General features: G+C 36.2%; 3 protein-coding genes across 3 annotated transcripts; 2 read left to right on the top strand and 1 right to left on the bottom strand.

Annotated features, from left to right (window-relative positions):
* Window positions 1-1,664: 1,664 nt before the first annotated feature.
* On the top strand, window positions 1,665-9,177 carry MONOS_10705 (uncharacterized protein; the record flags this gene model as incomplete). The annotated part of the gene is made up of 2 exons (XM_067863178.1): window positions 1,665-2,013; window positions 2,272-9,177. The coding sequence occupies 2 exons, from the start codon at window positions 1,665-1,667 to the stop codon at window positions 8,595-8,597; spliced, it is 6,675 nt and encodes a 2,224-aa protein (XP_067719146.1). The 3' UTR covers window positions 8,598-9,177.
* Window positions 9,178-9,519: 342 nt separating this feature from the next.
* Window positions 9,520-10,809, top strand: MONOS_10706 (uncharacterized protein). Its single transcript, XM_067863179.1, has 5 exons — window positions 9,520-9,788; window positions 9,839-9,880; window positions 9,936-10,034; window positions 10,096-10,164; window positions 10,268-10,809. Exons 1-5 carry the CDS (start codon window positions 9,546-9,548, stop codon window positions 10,367-10,369), a joined length of 555 nt encoding a protein of 184 aa, XP_067719147.1. The 5' UTR covers window positions 9,520-9,545; the 3' UTR covers window positions 10,370-10,809.
* MONOS_10707 (putative cyclin A) lies at window positions 10,477-14,666 on the bottom strand (the record flags this gene model as incomplete). The annotated part of the gene is made up of 13 exons (XM_067863180.1): window positions 10,477-10,484; window positions 10,610-10,700; window positions 10,880-11,467; window positions 11,600-11,762; window positions 11,898-12,020; window positions 12,221-12,307; window positions 12,377-12,548; window positions 12,634-12,849; window positions 12,916-13,103; window positions 13,162-13,206; window positions 13,674-13,864; window positions 13,962-14,195; window positions 14,289-14,666. The coding sequence occupies 13 exons, from the start codon at window positions 14,664-14,666 to the stop codon at window positions 10,477-10,479; spliced, it is 2,484 nt and encodes an 827-aa protein (XP_067719148.1).
* Window positions 14,667-15,314: the final 648 nt, after the last annotated feature.

Below are 15,314 nucleotides of genomic sequence, written 5' to 3' on the forward strand. Positions count from 1 at the left end.
GTGACTTTAATATACTGAACATAGATGCCTCTTTGTCATTTGAATGAAGTTTACTGAGAAAAAGTTGAAAACATTGGATAAATAACCATATTAACAAACTCTTTTTCTCTCAGTTTTGTCAATTTATATTACTCAGCTTTTTCTTCACCATCTTCTTCCTCCATGTTTCTGCTGAAAATGTACACTTTAATTATCGGATCTTTCTTCTTGAGAACTTTGATTTGGAAAGAATGCAATTGCCCTATAGGCAAGTGAAAAGGAGAATATGAAAGAAAGAAAAGAAAGAGAAAGAGAAATATTATCTTTGATGAAACTAAACTTAGCGAATCAAAGAAATGCCATTCAGCCTGAAAGGTGGATTGATCTTTGGCAAATGAGATTCTACAAATGGATAGAAATTTTTACATATTCAAATTGCACCTTTCAGAAGAAAAAAAATGGAATTTTGAAGAAGAGGCGCAAGAAGAAATTTCTTAATCTATTTCTATGAAAAAAGGAATTGTAAATTAACCAACAGAAGAACAAAGAGAGCGTTTCGTGCATAAAAGGATGCACAAAAACACAACAAAAGAAAAACTGATAGTTTATTATTAGTTGCATTTTTTAAGCCTAAAGTTACGCTTTTTCATTTTGCTCCATTACAATAATCGAGTCATTCAACAGAAGAGATATCTTATTTCGTGCATTCTTACAATACAAAAAACAATGATCCATTAATGTTTCGGAATCCTTAACAACTCAAGTGACAAATTATAGTTATGACATATCATAAAGTATAAAGAAATTATTGATCTTAAACATAACATTTTTCCTGGCAATATTCACAATTCATTCCTTTAATGAATCTTCATTTCCTTCTTTTAGCATACACACTCCTTATTATTCCATCGAAAATCCAAAACGAGCAAATAAATCCACATTTTAAAAGCAAAGATATAAGTGCTTTGCTGAACTTGGATAATTGTCAATCTGATTCACATCAAAGCAGATCTGGAAATGCACTTAATCCTACAAGAATTGAAAAACAATGGATAATCAATCAGAATGCCATTTCTGAAGTGAAAGAGTATCAGCAAACTTCATCAATTGTCTTATATCCATTATTTGCAGTATACAACTCCACGCTCAAATTCAAAAGAATCACAACTGAATTACTTTCTTCGCCATTTGTGCTCGCAGCAAGAAACTCAACCGTGGAACTTGATTCTTGCATTTCACAACAAAAATCTGTTTCGCCGTTTCATCTTGAAAGCAGGTCAATCTGCTTCACAAACATGACTTTGATCCAACAAAAGAATATGAACCCCTCCAGTCTCATATTTTCATCTGATGATTCCAATTCAGCCATTTTAAGCAATTCCATCATCACAGATCTTTCTATTTCATCTTCTGAAAATTTTCTTTTGTCAGGAAAGTGCAAAAGTGAGCAGATTCATGATTGTGCCTTCAGGAACATGTCTGTGAAATATGACAAGAAAAGTGATTATCAGATGGACCATTCATGCTTGTTGAGTTCAATGGAGAACTGTTTTATTTATTCGTGTGTGAATGTATTTGAAGGAGGAATTTCAAGTGGATCTTTTTCTTCACAAGAATTTGTCTGTAGAAACACAACTACATGCAATGGGAAAAGAGAAATGAATGCACTTGAGAAAAAAGAACGAATGGACACAACAGAAGGCCAATCGTTTTTATTGTGCGAATGGGTTGACTGCACAGCACCCCAAGGAGGAGCTCTTTATGTTCATGAAAATGAAAATACCATTTTGACAGTTGAGAATTCTTCTTTCACAAGGTGCAAAGCTTCTTCAACAAGAGGCGGAGGGATATTTGCTTTGAAAATCTCCGAATGCATTGTGCTACACACAACATTCGTCCAGTGTTCTGCAGCTGCAACCCCGGATTATGGTGGTGGCGCAATAACGATAGAAAATATAAATATTCAGCCAATTGTTGATGATTGCTCTTTTCACAGCTGTTTCTCCGGAAACGACGGAGGTGCAATTGAACTCAGTTTGTCGAAAACAGAAAAACAGAAAAAATGTATTATTAATTCGCATTTTGATTGCTGTCGATGCAATAGTTCTTCAAATGGTGCAGGAGGTGCAATTATACATTGGAATCCTGCGGAAATAGTTGTTATTTCAAACTGCCAATTCTGCAATTGCATTTCAATGTGTGGAGGAGGTGCTGTTTGCCAATATATAAATGCAAACAATTATGGAATATTACTTTATTACTGCTTTTTCCACAATAATACATGCAAAAAAGGTGGGCATGACATTGTTCTTCAGGGGTCAACAGAAAACAATATTCATTCAAGCTGTTGCACAACAAGACAAACAGAAAACAGAGTGAGCACAAATTACTATTCTGCTGTTGATAAAAGCGAATGGCTTCGAAACGATTTTGGAAGAACCAGATTTGTCTCATCAACTGATTCACAACCAAAAGGCATCGACACATATGCATGTGGGCTGGATAAATCTTATCCATGCAGCACGATCAGCCGTTGCCTCACACAACTCATTCCAGACTTGGTTCCCAATGTCGAGGTATCTTCGGGAACGATTATCGAAACAAATGGTTTTGATTGCGGGATCAACACTTTCACTGTATATGGTCAAAGCAATATGAGTACAGAAATCCATACAGAATTTGAAGCATCTGGGCTGTCTCTATTTTCGGTTTCAACAGGCACATTGACTGCCAGAGACTTTGTTCTTGTGCATGACTCGGCTCATCCGAATAATCGTGGGTCAAGTCTGTTTGAGATAAGTGGAGCAGGAGGAATGAGGATCAGCAGACTGAACATATCTTTTGGGAGCAGACAATCAACAGAAACAGCATTTTCGACAGAACTGATCAATGTTCAGAATGGGATGTTTCATATGGAACATGTGAACTGGGCAAAGACAATCTCCACAACTTCATTGTTTTCGCTTTCTTCAGCAAATGAAATTACATTGACACTTTCCGAGTGTGCCTATGATGGGATTGAGAGAACAACGAGCGGAGCAGCAGTGATATCGTTTTCCAATGACAAGGCAAATGTTGATCTTAATTGTTGCATTTTTGAAGGATATGGAAGCAGAACATCGGCTGATGGGGGATCGATGATGCTGTGTGTTGGGAATGGAAATGAAGTGAAAGTGAAAGACGGATCTTTTGATGGGTGCTATTGCTCTGCAACATATGGATTTGGAGGAGGAATCCTTCTTCGATTGTTGAATGAAAATTCAGATTTCCTAATTTCTTCTTCCTTTGGCACAAACACAGCCAAATGGGGAAATGATATCTTTGTCATTTCACCCAATCTGGAAGTGACCGCGAAGTCACAAAACATCACATGTGTGACAGATTCATTGGATTCTCTTGAGAAGGTGAGAGGATATGACAATGGAAACAACAGTGTGGCTATCCCTCTGTGCATCTATCTCCTTCCCATTCCAGAAGAAATACATGTGAGCAATTCTGAGGCATCCAATCACTCACACTGTGGAATTGTCCAATTCCCTTGCTTGACAATGAAGCACTCCCTCACTCGTCAAACAGAAACAAAGAAAGTTGTTGTGAATGGAATGATTATGATGGGCGATGAATTGGCCTTTGCTGGACAGAAACATGAAATCCGAGGAAACAATGATCAAAGTGGTTGGACTGTCTCTAATTCAAGTGAAACATCTAATTCATCGATGATAACAGCAAATGTTGAAACAGAATTGTCAAAACTCATCTTCTCTATTCCTCCTTCTCTTTCATCACACTCCACTTTCATATCATCTTCTTCATCATCAATGGCCATATCACGTTGTTCTTTAACTCTTCAAAATCCATCATCAGAATTGACATTTCTGTTTTTATCCGTTGAGTCTGGAACCTTGTATATTGATTCGTTTTCAGCTTCGTCAATTGATTTGAGTGCAAATCCATTGATCTCTTTGTCTGGAAGTGGAACAAATACAGAGTTGATAAACAATCAGTGGTTGAACATGACGAACTGCACTTTCACAGAAATAGAAAGAGCAACTGGAAATGGAGGTTGCATTTGCATTGACATCAGCAATGATAACGGTGAAGGTGAGAGAGTTGATGTTACCGAATGTGTTTTTGATGGATGCTCTGTTTTGGCTGATGAAAGCAGAGGAGGGGCAATGTTTTCTCAGTTGAAAGGAAATATCAAATTAAATGTAATTTCTTGCGCATTCACAGGATGCACTGCACCAACTGGAGAGGAGAAATCTGGCTTTGGAGGAGGAATGGCACTGAAGTTGATTGATGATTATTCTTCGTTTGTAATCTCATCTCCAATTTTTGATTCTGATAAGCCGAATGTTGCAAGATATGGAAATGACCTGTTTGTTGAATCGCCAAACTTGACAAAGAGCATCACAAATGCCTCCCTTCCATTTATGACTGGGCATATGGAAGATATTTCGTTGGATTCAATGAGGGGCTTTGATGGGAGTGACACAACGAATGCCATTCCACTGGTCAATTTCTGGCGAGTGATTGGGTCAGAGATATTTATTGGGGGTGAAGGTTGCGATGTGTGTGTGTGTGGATTCTCAGATTATCCTTGTCTGTCGATGGATCATTCGTTGACAAGACTGCCAGAAGGAAACGAAAGGAATGTCAGCATCAAAGGAAAAGGGTATCTTCAGAAGAGTGTTGATGTGAGTGGAATATCAGTGAAATCGGATGAGAGCAGCATGTGCTCATTGGAATGTGTCTCATCGCTTGAAGGAGCAGAAGGAGCAGCAATGAAGATTTGTGGCATCACAAATTTCGAGCTGATGAAGTTTGTGGTTCCATCATCCTTCGCAAGTGGATTCAATTATTTGATGCGTGTTGGATCAAGCGAGGGATTGTTGACTGTGAAGGATTGTTCATTCACTAAAATGGAAGAAAGCGGAGAAAAAATAATCAGCTTTGGGTTGATCAAAGCAGATGAAGGTACAGTTGTGCTGGAATTGGTGACGATGCAATTATTGAACTTTTCGCAGGATGTTATTTTTGTGTTGCCAACAACGATTTTGAACATTAAAAACCTGACGATGAAGAATATTGAGCTGGACGGGGTAAGTGGATTGAGCACATCAAAGGGATCAGCTGGAAAGAAGAGAGGAAGCAATGAAGCAGAGAAAAACATTATTATTGAGTGGAGTTTGCTTGAAGAAGTGAGCCAAGACACAACAGATGATATTCCGATCATCAGAAATGACAATGATGATGAGCCATTGAAAATTGTGATTCGAAACACAACTATGAAGAAGTGTGGAGGATCGAAATGTGGAAAGGGAGGAGGGATGTTTTGTGTGTTGAATGAGGAAGGAAGATTTGATTGCTCATTTTGCACGATTTCCGAGTGCTTCTGCTCGAGCACAGGAAGAGGTGGCTGGCTGTTTCTGGAATGCATCTCGACAGTTGAGCATCCTCTGAATTTTGTTCTCTCAAATATCACCTTCAAAGATAACTCTGCATTGAGAGGGAGAGATGTGTATGTGAGATGCCACTCAATTGAAACACAAATAGTTGAAGAGCAATTCTTGCTGGACTTCAGAGCACCTTTTGTGAAGGAGCTTGCAATGTGGGGCTGCACAACAGATTCATTTGTGGGAGAAGAAGATCTTCTGCTGAGGGTTGTGAAATACCAGAGCGAGACGATATTTGTGTCTTATGCTGATGAAAACGCAACAGATAGCAAGCAATGTGGAGAGTTGAGTGCGCCTTGTCAATCATTGGATATTGGAGTTCAACACATCATTCCTTCATCTTATTCGCAGCTGCTGATCTCGAAGGAAACGATCATCAATGGAAGATGCGAAGCGAAGGATGTGATCATCCGCTCACTTCAATCTCCCTCGGCTACTTTGGTTCATCTGAACTCAACAATAACCAACGAGGGAAGTCTTATCACAACTTCAGAGAAAGTTCGGATCGAAAGTGTTAAGTTTTCCTTTGGCAAGTCGTTTTCATATTCTGGAAGTTCTATTATCCATGAAGCAAATGGACAGCTTTCTCTTTCAATTGTTGATTTCTCTTCAGTTGTGGAGTCAAACAGCATTCCATCTGTTGCTCTCAACTCAACTTTGCTGAGCATTGCAAATGGAATTCTGCATGTTGACAACTGCTCAGTGTCACTCCTTTCGTTCAAGAAGTCAGCTTTTCTGCTAAATGGAGATGAGATTAACATCACAAATTTCAGACTGGAACAGATTAAGTCAACATCAAATGTATTTGAGATTGGGCAGTGCAAAGAAGTTGCATTTAATTGGGTTGTGGCTGATGAAGTGAAGCTGTCTGAAGGATGCATCATTGCGATTCATGGTTCGAATTCAGGAGCTATTTCGATTGGAATATCCTCATTCAAAAACTGTTCAAGGAATTCAGAAGGAACTTCCGTTCTTTCAGCATCTTCAACTTTTGCTCATTTTGTTCTTTCAAATTGCTCGTGTTCAAACTGTTATTCCATTTCTGACAAAGGAAGCATTATGGAGATGAACAATGGAAGGAATATTTTGATGGATTTATGCCGATTTATTGGAGTTCTTGCGAAAGAAAGGGAAAGTGAGAATATGAATATAATAACAGATATCTGTCAATGGAATGGATCGCTTGTTCATTCAACGAATTCTTCATTGGTGATGAATTATGCAACAATGTTAAATGCTTCATCAGGTGGATTATCCACATCTGCTGGTAATTTGACAATTGAGAAAGGAGAGTTTGAGAACAACAATCCATTCATTGAAAAATATCCATCAGTGAGAAGAAACATTCTCTGCACAGATTCTGCCTCACTGACAATTTCGAGCTTAAAAGGAGGAGATGGGTTGAAAGATAATTCTTCTCTTTGGATTTTGAATGATGGATGCAATTTTGATGGAATTGTTTCCGAGAGGGCATCTTCATTCTTCATTCCAGTTCTGGAAAATGTTTCTGTGAATGAGAATGGCAGCAACATTTTTATCAAATTCAAGGGATCCCTTTTTGTGCCCTGTGAATTGTCATTCAGACTTGTGTATAAAACAGGAGATGTGGAGTTGGTTGAAACATATCAGTTTGATGAAAACAGTTTTGTGTCTGAAGATGAAGTGATTGGAACAATCCCTTCAGAAAATATTTCTTCTATTGCAAATGAAACAGTGGTTTCTGTGATGATTCTGTATGGGAAGCAATTGGCTGCGACTTCTCCACAGATTCTGAAGAACAGAAGTGAATCCAAGGTGAATGGAGATGAAAGGATTTCTGAGGGAGGAAAAGAAAGAAAATCTTATTGGTTGCTCATTGTTATCATCCTTGTTGTGGTTTTGTTGATTGTTCTGATTGTTTCAATTATTGTTACAATAAGATGGAGAAAAGCTAAAAATGAGAACGAAGATCTGAGAGAGATTGTGAATGACAATATCAAAAAGGATCCAAAGCTGATTGAGATGATGACGATGGAGATGTCACCAGAGGAGCAGTGGAGGAGAGCCGAGAGGGAAGCCGAAAAGAAGAATGAAGAGAGGATAAAGAAGAGGGTGTATGCGAAAAGTTTGGGACATTCAGAATCGTCAGAGCATCTTCTATCTGAGAGTGGATCAACAGAATATATTCTGGGAAGAGACTCAGACAAGATCCCTCAATGGATGCTGGAGAAGGTTGAAGAAGAAGAGATTCAAAAGAGATCACCATCACCTTCCATTTCATCCACTTCAACAACTGATTCAGATTCCACATTTGTTCGAGGGGAAGATCTGTGCCCAACCACCTCATCGATGTCGAATCTGGTGGATGCAATGGCCTGTTCCTCACCACACGAAAAATTGATTGTGGATTTGAGGGATTCTCTTTTCATGCTGCTTCATGGGCTGAATAAGACAAAGGAGATGGCGATTGGCACATTGAAAGAAAGAGAACAAACAGCTGCTCAGATCCTGTTTTGGGTGGCTAATCTCGCTCTCCATTCGTTTGATGAAATGGAAAATTCACTCCAATCATTGGCCAATCTGAGTCCTCACGTTGTGTTGTTCTCAGAACACATGGTGATCTGCATTGTGATGCATTCTGACTTATTGTCAGATGATGATTCAGATTCATCCTCCATCTCATCATCAACAGTTGTAACATCTGCCAGTGACGATGATGATAGTGACTCCCTTCCCTCATCTGCATTTGAAGAGGACGAGGATGCCTTCAGAAAGGAGTGCCTGAGGTGGAAGGCGCCAGAGCTGCAGATGAACAAGAAGATGGGGGCGACAAAGGAGTCGGTGGTATTCTCGATTGGGATGATGGTGTGGGAGTGTGTGACGCTGGAGATCCCGTTTGGGGAGTATGAGGGCGTGGTGGCAGGGCAGAAGATAGTGAATGGGGAGCGGCCGAAGGTGGAGAAGATGGGAGGGAGCAGTCTTCGGGAGTTGGAGGAGAAGTGTGTGGTGCAGGGGTGGGATGAGCGGGTGACATTGGGGGATGTGAAGCGGGAGCTGTTCATGAAGATCCCGATGGGGTCGATGTTTGTGACGGCATCAGACGCGTTGGATATTGGAGATGGATCGAGATGTGAAGGGGCAGACAGCGAAGACACAGATGGGAGCTTCACTCGGATTGAATGAAACGATGATTTTATTTATTTTTTATTTTTTGAGAAATGCATTTGAGAAGCCTGGGGAATTGAAAAGTGGAGATGGGAGAATGTTAGATGAGAAAAATTGAGTGCTTGCTTGAAAGTTATTCCTTCCTTTGTTTATGACTCGTTAGGAAGAAAACTGCATTGCCAATCGGATTCATGCTTTCGGGAGTGGATTGTCATTCACTGCATTCTTCGTCCTGAGCCATGATGAGGCTTTCTCTTTCTTCCTTTGGACAACTGGAGTTTTCCCAATCTGCACACAACTGGTGATTTCTGTTTCAAATTCAGTTTTATTGGGACATTCTTTTTTCGTTCACATTTGTGATTTTGAACAGTTAATTTTTCTTTCTCATAGTTAGAATGCAGAATGGGGGGATGGAAGTCATCTCTGTTATCTGTTAGAAATTTAGTTTGGCAAAGGAAAAGAGAACAATGCATTCATTCAAATTGGACTTTTTTGATGTCGTGAATGGTATTTTCTTTTCTTCTTTTCATAAACAATCTCAAAATGCTTTGAAATTTTGATCATTTAACAATTATTAAAAAAAGAAAATATGAAATTTTTGCTATTCTGAATATTTTTCATTGAAGAACATAATCAAACGAACAACAAAAGAAAAATGGAGATATTTCCCTCCTCCAAATGCAAGAATTTTATTCCATTTGAAGAAAATTTTCTCATTTTATGAAATAAACAAAGAATTGTCCAAACTTATTCTGAAATTTTTTCTTGATAATTCTTGTATTCACACACACTCACTCACTCAAAATATTTATATATATGTACTGAAAATTTTTGAAATTGAGTAAAAAAATAAAATAAAAACCAGATAAACAAAGTTCATAAAGTTAAAAAATTTTTGACCGATTTATGAAATCAGTTGGAAACAAATAATTATTTAATTATTGATCATATCACAAAAAGAATTTCATGGAGAATGATGAGCCTCATCTCACCACTCCAAGCGAGCTTGTTGGCGATGTTAAGCATTTGGATGACTTGAAAGAGGAAATAGATAAAGAATTTCTTGCATTTTCCGCAGAAATGTATCGACGCGGAAAATTACTTATTAAATTGCACGAAGCTGTATTATTGGAAAATTTACGAAAACAGCAAATGCTAGAAAAAATAAAGAATCTGTTTGAATCATTGACGGAATTGACAAAATTGGAGGTTCGAATGAATACGATTGAATATAATTTTGTATTTTTTTAATTCTGAAGAGTTCTCTTGAACAATTTCGTGGAGCAAAAGATCTGAAAATTGTATGCACCTTTATTCATTTGTTTTTATCAAACTTTTTCATTGCAATATTTTCAGTTAGAAAGTGAAATAAGAGATATTCGCTCTCAACTTGATCATCAGAAAGAAATACTAAGAAAAATGGAGCTAGATGCTGATAAAGTCAAATTTGATACAGTTTTGCGGATTATTATTATTATTTTAATGCAAAATTGGCGATTACGTTTCTTTCAAATAGACCCGAAAATTTCAAGATGAAATCAAACCAAAGAAAGTGGAATTGACAAAAAGCCTGACTGAGCTACAGGTTTATTTATATTTTTTTTATTTTTATATTATTATTATTATTTATTGAATACACAATTTTATATTTTTTGTGCAATTTAATATCAAACCACTTTGCTGGCAAGGAATGTACAACATTACTTGAACAAAAGCAAAAAGAATTGATAACTGCACAATTGCGTTTTACACGTTCATTGGCGCAAATTGCACTTGGGCAAGCTCATTAAGCACAAATTCAAGATGATTTTTATATCTTTTGTGATTATTTTTTCGTTTTTCTTTTTCTTTCTTAAAAAACAAAAAGAAATTGAAGGTCAGTACACCAAAAATTCGTTTATTTAACTAAAAATATGTCAAAAGAGAAACAATCCAAGAAAAAAGGAAAATGTAACAGAGAAAGAAAAAGTGTGGTGTATATGAATTGCTTGCCAGACTTATGGAGCGAACAAGAAATGAATGAATTATACAAAAATAGGATTGAACAGAATATGTTGGGATCCCTCTGAATGAAGTGACAACGAATAATATGGCCAATGGAAGAAATATTAGGCAAAAAGCCTGAAGTTCATGAAAAGAAAAAGAAAAAGAGGGAGATAAATTCAACACGTTTAAATAAAAAAAAAAAAAAAAAAAAAAAAAAAAAAAAAAAAAAAAAAAAAAAGAAAAAATATCGTTATTTGAAAAATAGAAAGAAATGAGAATTTGAAAAAAAGAAAAAAGTTAATAAAATAGTAAACCTTGACGAACGAAATGCAAACAGATTGACCAGGTGAGCGAGCAAATGCCGTGCATAGAAATATGTACAAGGCAGACAGGAGCCAAAGATGAGGTGTTTGATAAGAAAACAGACTGGAAATGACGCAAATCGTCAAGAAAAGCGAAGAAGTCAGAAGAGAACGAGTGAGAGGATACTTGATTGAAGTGAACATCAAACAGCGAAAAGCAAAAACAGATAAAACAACTGCGGAAAAGGAAAGGAAAAGGAACGAAGTTGCAGCTGACTCAAAGGAAGTATGTGGAAAGTGGAAAGCATTCAACAATGGTATATCTGTTTTTTTGTCAGATTCAACTGTTTGGCGGGCAATGAACAGAGGAATGCCGAATGTGAGAGAGACGGTGAAGAGAAGAAATGAGTGCGAAAAGAAAAACATCTGAATATCCTTTGTGATTGACGAAGGAACTGAAGTGGAGGAATGTTGGTGTGATTTGGAAGTGCCTTGCAACTTAGCAGATGAAATGTTGCTTTTTTGGTTGTGCTCTTCTTCTTCTTTCTCGCTGCTTGCAATGCATTGATTACAGAGTTGTTGCATTGGAACGAGACAAGCCTGATTTATAAATGAGTTTGTTAAATTAACAAATTGAGCAAAGAAGACAAAGACGTAAAAGATGGTGCAGTTTTTTTTTGAAATTTGAAATTTTCACTTTAAACAACAGCAACAATGAAGGTGTTGACACACTGAAAAAATGAGGAATAAGAGTGGAACGACAAAAAACAGTGCAATCCCAGCCAAAGAAAGATAACTATCCGAATCAGGCGACGAAATAGCGAAAAAAATAGGATCATTTTTGAAGAATCTTGTGTCCATCAAATCCATCGAACGGAGGAGATTCATCATTGTACTGTTTACCAGTTCATTTTGTCACAGCAATATTTTTTTTGTTCATTCGAAATACAAATCATTCAATTATTGTGCATAAGCAATAAAAATATTAGAGAGAATGAAAAATTTTAATTAATTCAAATAAAATGCAAACCATCCGCATGATTGAATGTGATACAAACGCTCATCTCGTTCAAATCTATTGATGCTTCTTTTTAAATTTTCTGGTTCAGATTCATCTCTCTTTCCTAGAAACCATACATGATTTGCACCAATTCTAAATGTCAATATAAAGCAAAGCAATTCATTTATTGTTAAAGCATTAATCACGCAGTAACAACAACAACAAAAAAAAAAAAAAAAAAAAAAAAAAAAAAAAAAAAAAAAAATACAGAAGAATTATAATAAAAAAGGATTAAAATATATAAATTAATAAATAAAATAAATAAATTATTAATTCTACAAAAATCTTCAGACCTGCCAAGATTATCGTTCTGGTTATTATCCATTTCAAGAGGCTTCAATAAGGCTTCACAAAAAGATTTTGCGACTCGAAATTCATTGCTGTGACATTCATCAAAATTAATATTTATTCCAAAGCTCACAAAAAGATTTATCTAAAATTTTGCAAACTTTGAGAATAATCTAACAAGATATGAATGAAAATCTCCGAACAATGATTTTTGACTATTTTTTGGTTCGCTTGACACTTTTGAATGAAGTGTGTATGGAAGATTGCATTCTGTCATCTTCTTCATTGCTGTTGCAACTAAATCCACAGATGGCGCCTTTCCGTTGCTTGCAACTGGTAATTTTAATAAAAGTTGAAAAGAAGAGAAAATATTTGCTCATAAGAAAAACAATGATTCATCTACAGCTGCAATTCGTACCATGTCTTATCTCTGTCTCTCCATTGGTTTGAGAAAACGAAAGATGGAACGCATAAAATATGGAATGCATCGGAAAGGCAAATTTGCATGTGGAACGCACTTTCGAAAATTGCTCTAGTCCTTCATTTGTGCCAATGACGATTGTCACATCGCGAGTCATTCGCTGAGTTTTGATTATTGATATCATTGAGAGCAATATTCCCACATTTATTAAATCTTAAATAAAAAAGTTACGCATAGCCCAAAAAAATGTTCAAAATTAATCTATAAAATAATGCAAACCATCGTCGATTGATGATGTAATTAAAAAACTTTCAGATCCAGTTTCAGGGATCAATGCAGGGATTGTAAACTGAAGATAAGCAGGTTTCGAAGAATTCTTAAGACTTGATGCAACTGTGTAATCAGATATCTGATTTTTTTCTAACTGTTCCAAAAGAAAGTGAAAAGTATCAACTGCTGTCAAATTTCTGTTTTATTTAATGATTTCAAAAAACGTCATTATAAATGAAAAAATGAAAAGCACACTCTGAAGTAATCATTTCATGAATTGCTAAAGCATCAGCTGCATAACTTTGAGTATATAAAGTTGTGAATCTTGCGTTTTTTACTGCATGATCACTTACTTCAAAAACTTCTCCTTTTTGCAAAAAAAGAAAAAAAAGTGCAACTGAAAATAAGAAAATTCTATTTAACAAAATAATCAATATCTTCTAATAACAATAAATACGAACTGTAAATGCTGATAAAACTTTAATGCACCAAGGCAACGTTTTATTGCAATTTGTTTAACCATAAAAATAAAATGGGATAAATATTGATTAAAATTGAGAATTGATTATTGAGGAGACATCGGCCTATCATCATCAACAACAGTTGAAAAAATATGACTTTTGGAAACGAATTGTTGTAAAGGTGCTGATATAAGGCAGGGTATGTGCTCAGACGGTCCACATTGAAAAGCAGATGTGAAGGGATTTGAATCAAAAATTTTCTCGCATTTTAACTGAGAAAAAACGTTTGAATTATTTGTGATAAACTTTGGAAGGTCTGGCATTGAAGGGTACCGCTCTGCCACTTTCAGATATTTTTGGCGAGAGTATTTGATGGTTATTGAGCCAAGGTGCAAATTTGGAGAAGCAGCAAGTGAATTGGCAAAGTGATGAATTGCCACAATGCAGTCAACAAGCTCTGAAAGAGTATGGGAAGTGTAGTGCTCAAGTGTTGGTGTCTGATAATAAAATAAAATAAAATAAATATTTAAAATTCATTATTTAACATTATCATTTCTTTATTCTTTTTTTTAACAAAAATTAAGCTGCACAAACCCAAATCTGTCCATAAAGCTCTTCTTCACTTTGGAATTCTCCCTGACCCGAAAATGGCATTTCTTCTTTGTCGACATTTTCCCCTTCTTTCTGAGAAATGGTGTGCTCCTTCAAAGTTGCTCTGTGCTGTGCTGAAAGAGTCGTGAAACAGGCAAGCCAAACAGAAGAAGCAGCAATTTCAGAGGGAAGGAAACACAACATGGAATGGTCAAGAAGAGAAAGTTCAAGATAATACTGTGTTTTGATATGCAGATTTATGTATTTATTGACAGTCATTCAAAATAAAATAAATAAAAAATTAATAAATTAATTACGTAATAAACACACAAATGCCAAAACAGGTGTATCTGGTGAGGCATAAGCAGTAGCCTTCAGAAATCGATGGATGAAATGATGGGGAGTAACAGCGCACAACGAAAAATGCAGCGTATTCAGCAAAAACTGTTCCATTTTCATCAGCTCTTCGCTCGTTACCGAAGAATCGCAGGCCCACAAGAACGAATCCTTCACTGGAGGAATAACACTCTCCTCAAATTTCGCTGCGACAAACAGCGATGTAATCCCCAACAACTGCAGCCTTCCTCTTCGAACAGGAACAGCTGACAGGAATCGATCGATAAAATTCACACACAAAAACAAAGTCTCAGGATGAAATCTAAACTCATTATTCACGTCGGCAAGCCAGTCAATTAGAACCGCACGCATAAATGGGGTCAATGTCTTTTTTTGAACAGTGCTCATATAATTACAGAGAGGTCTGTTATTTATCTTTGAAATATTGAAAAGATGAGTTTCATACAAAAAAATTGATAATCTTGTAAATAAAATTCATCAAAAATAGAAAACCTCCTTATGTAATAGATTGAACATAATTACATTTGCATCGCACGATGGTATGAAGTCTTTTTTAGGACCTTTTTCATCAATATCAATAAATTCATTTTCATTTGATGGTTGAGATAAATAAGGAGGTATAGCAAAAAAAGGTTCCTTTCCAGGGGGTAAAAGCGCTCTTAATCTCTTTTGAAAAGTGCATCACAACGAGAATAACCAAAAAATTAAATAAAACGAAAAAAATTGCTTTTTATCTGCAAACATCTGTTTGAGTAAATTTCTTCCGAATAATCATAAAAACATGATCCTGTAAATCTTCAATTGATTCATCAGAAGATTCTCCCACTGTATATTCTATCATTTTCGATGGCAAAGGATATAATCCAAGATAATCATATAACTTCACAGATTTAATAAATTCTTCGAATGTAACGCAATCAATAAAATTTTCGTGGTGCGGATAATCTTCATTTTTTAGTGATTCCAACTTTTCAAAATTTTTAACTTTACATGGATCAA

Source organism: Monocercomonoides exilis, assembly GCF_001643675.1.
Source record: "Monocercomonoides exilis strain PA203 chromosome Unknown scaffold65-413564, whole genome shotgun sequence".
Lineage (NCBI taxonomy): Eukaryota > Preaxostyla > Oxymonadida > Polymastigidae > Monocercomonoides > Monocercomonoides exilis.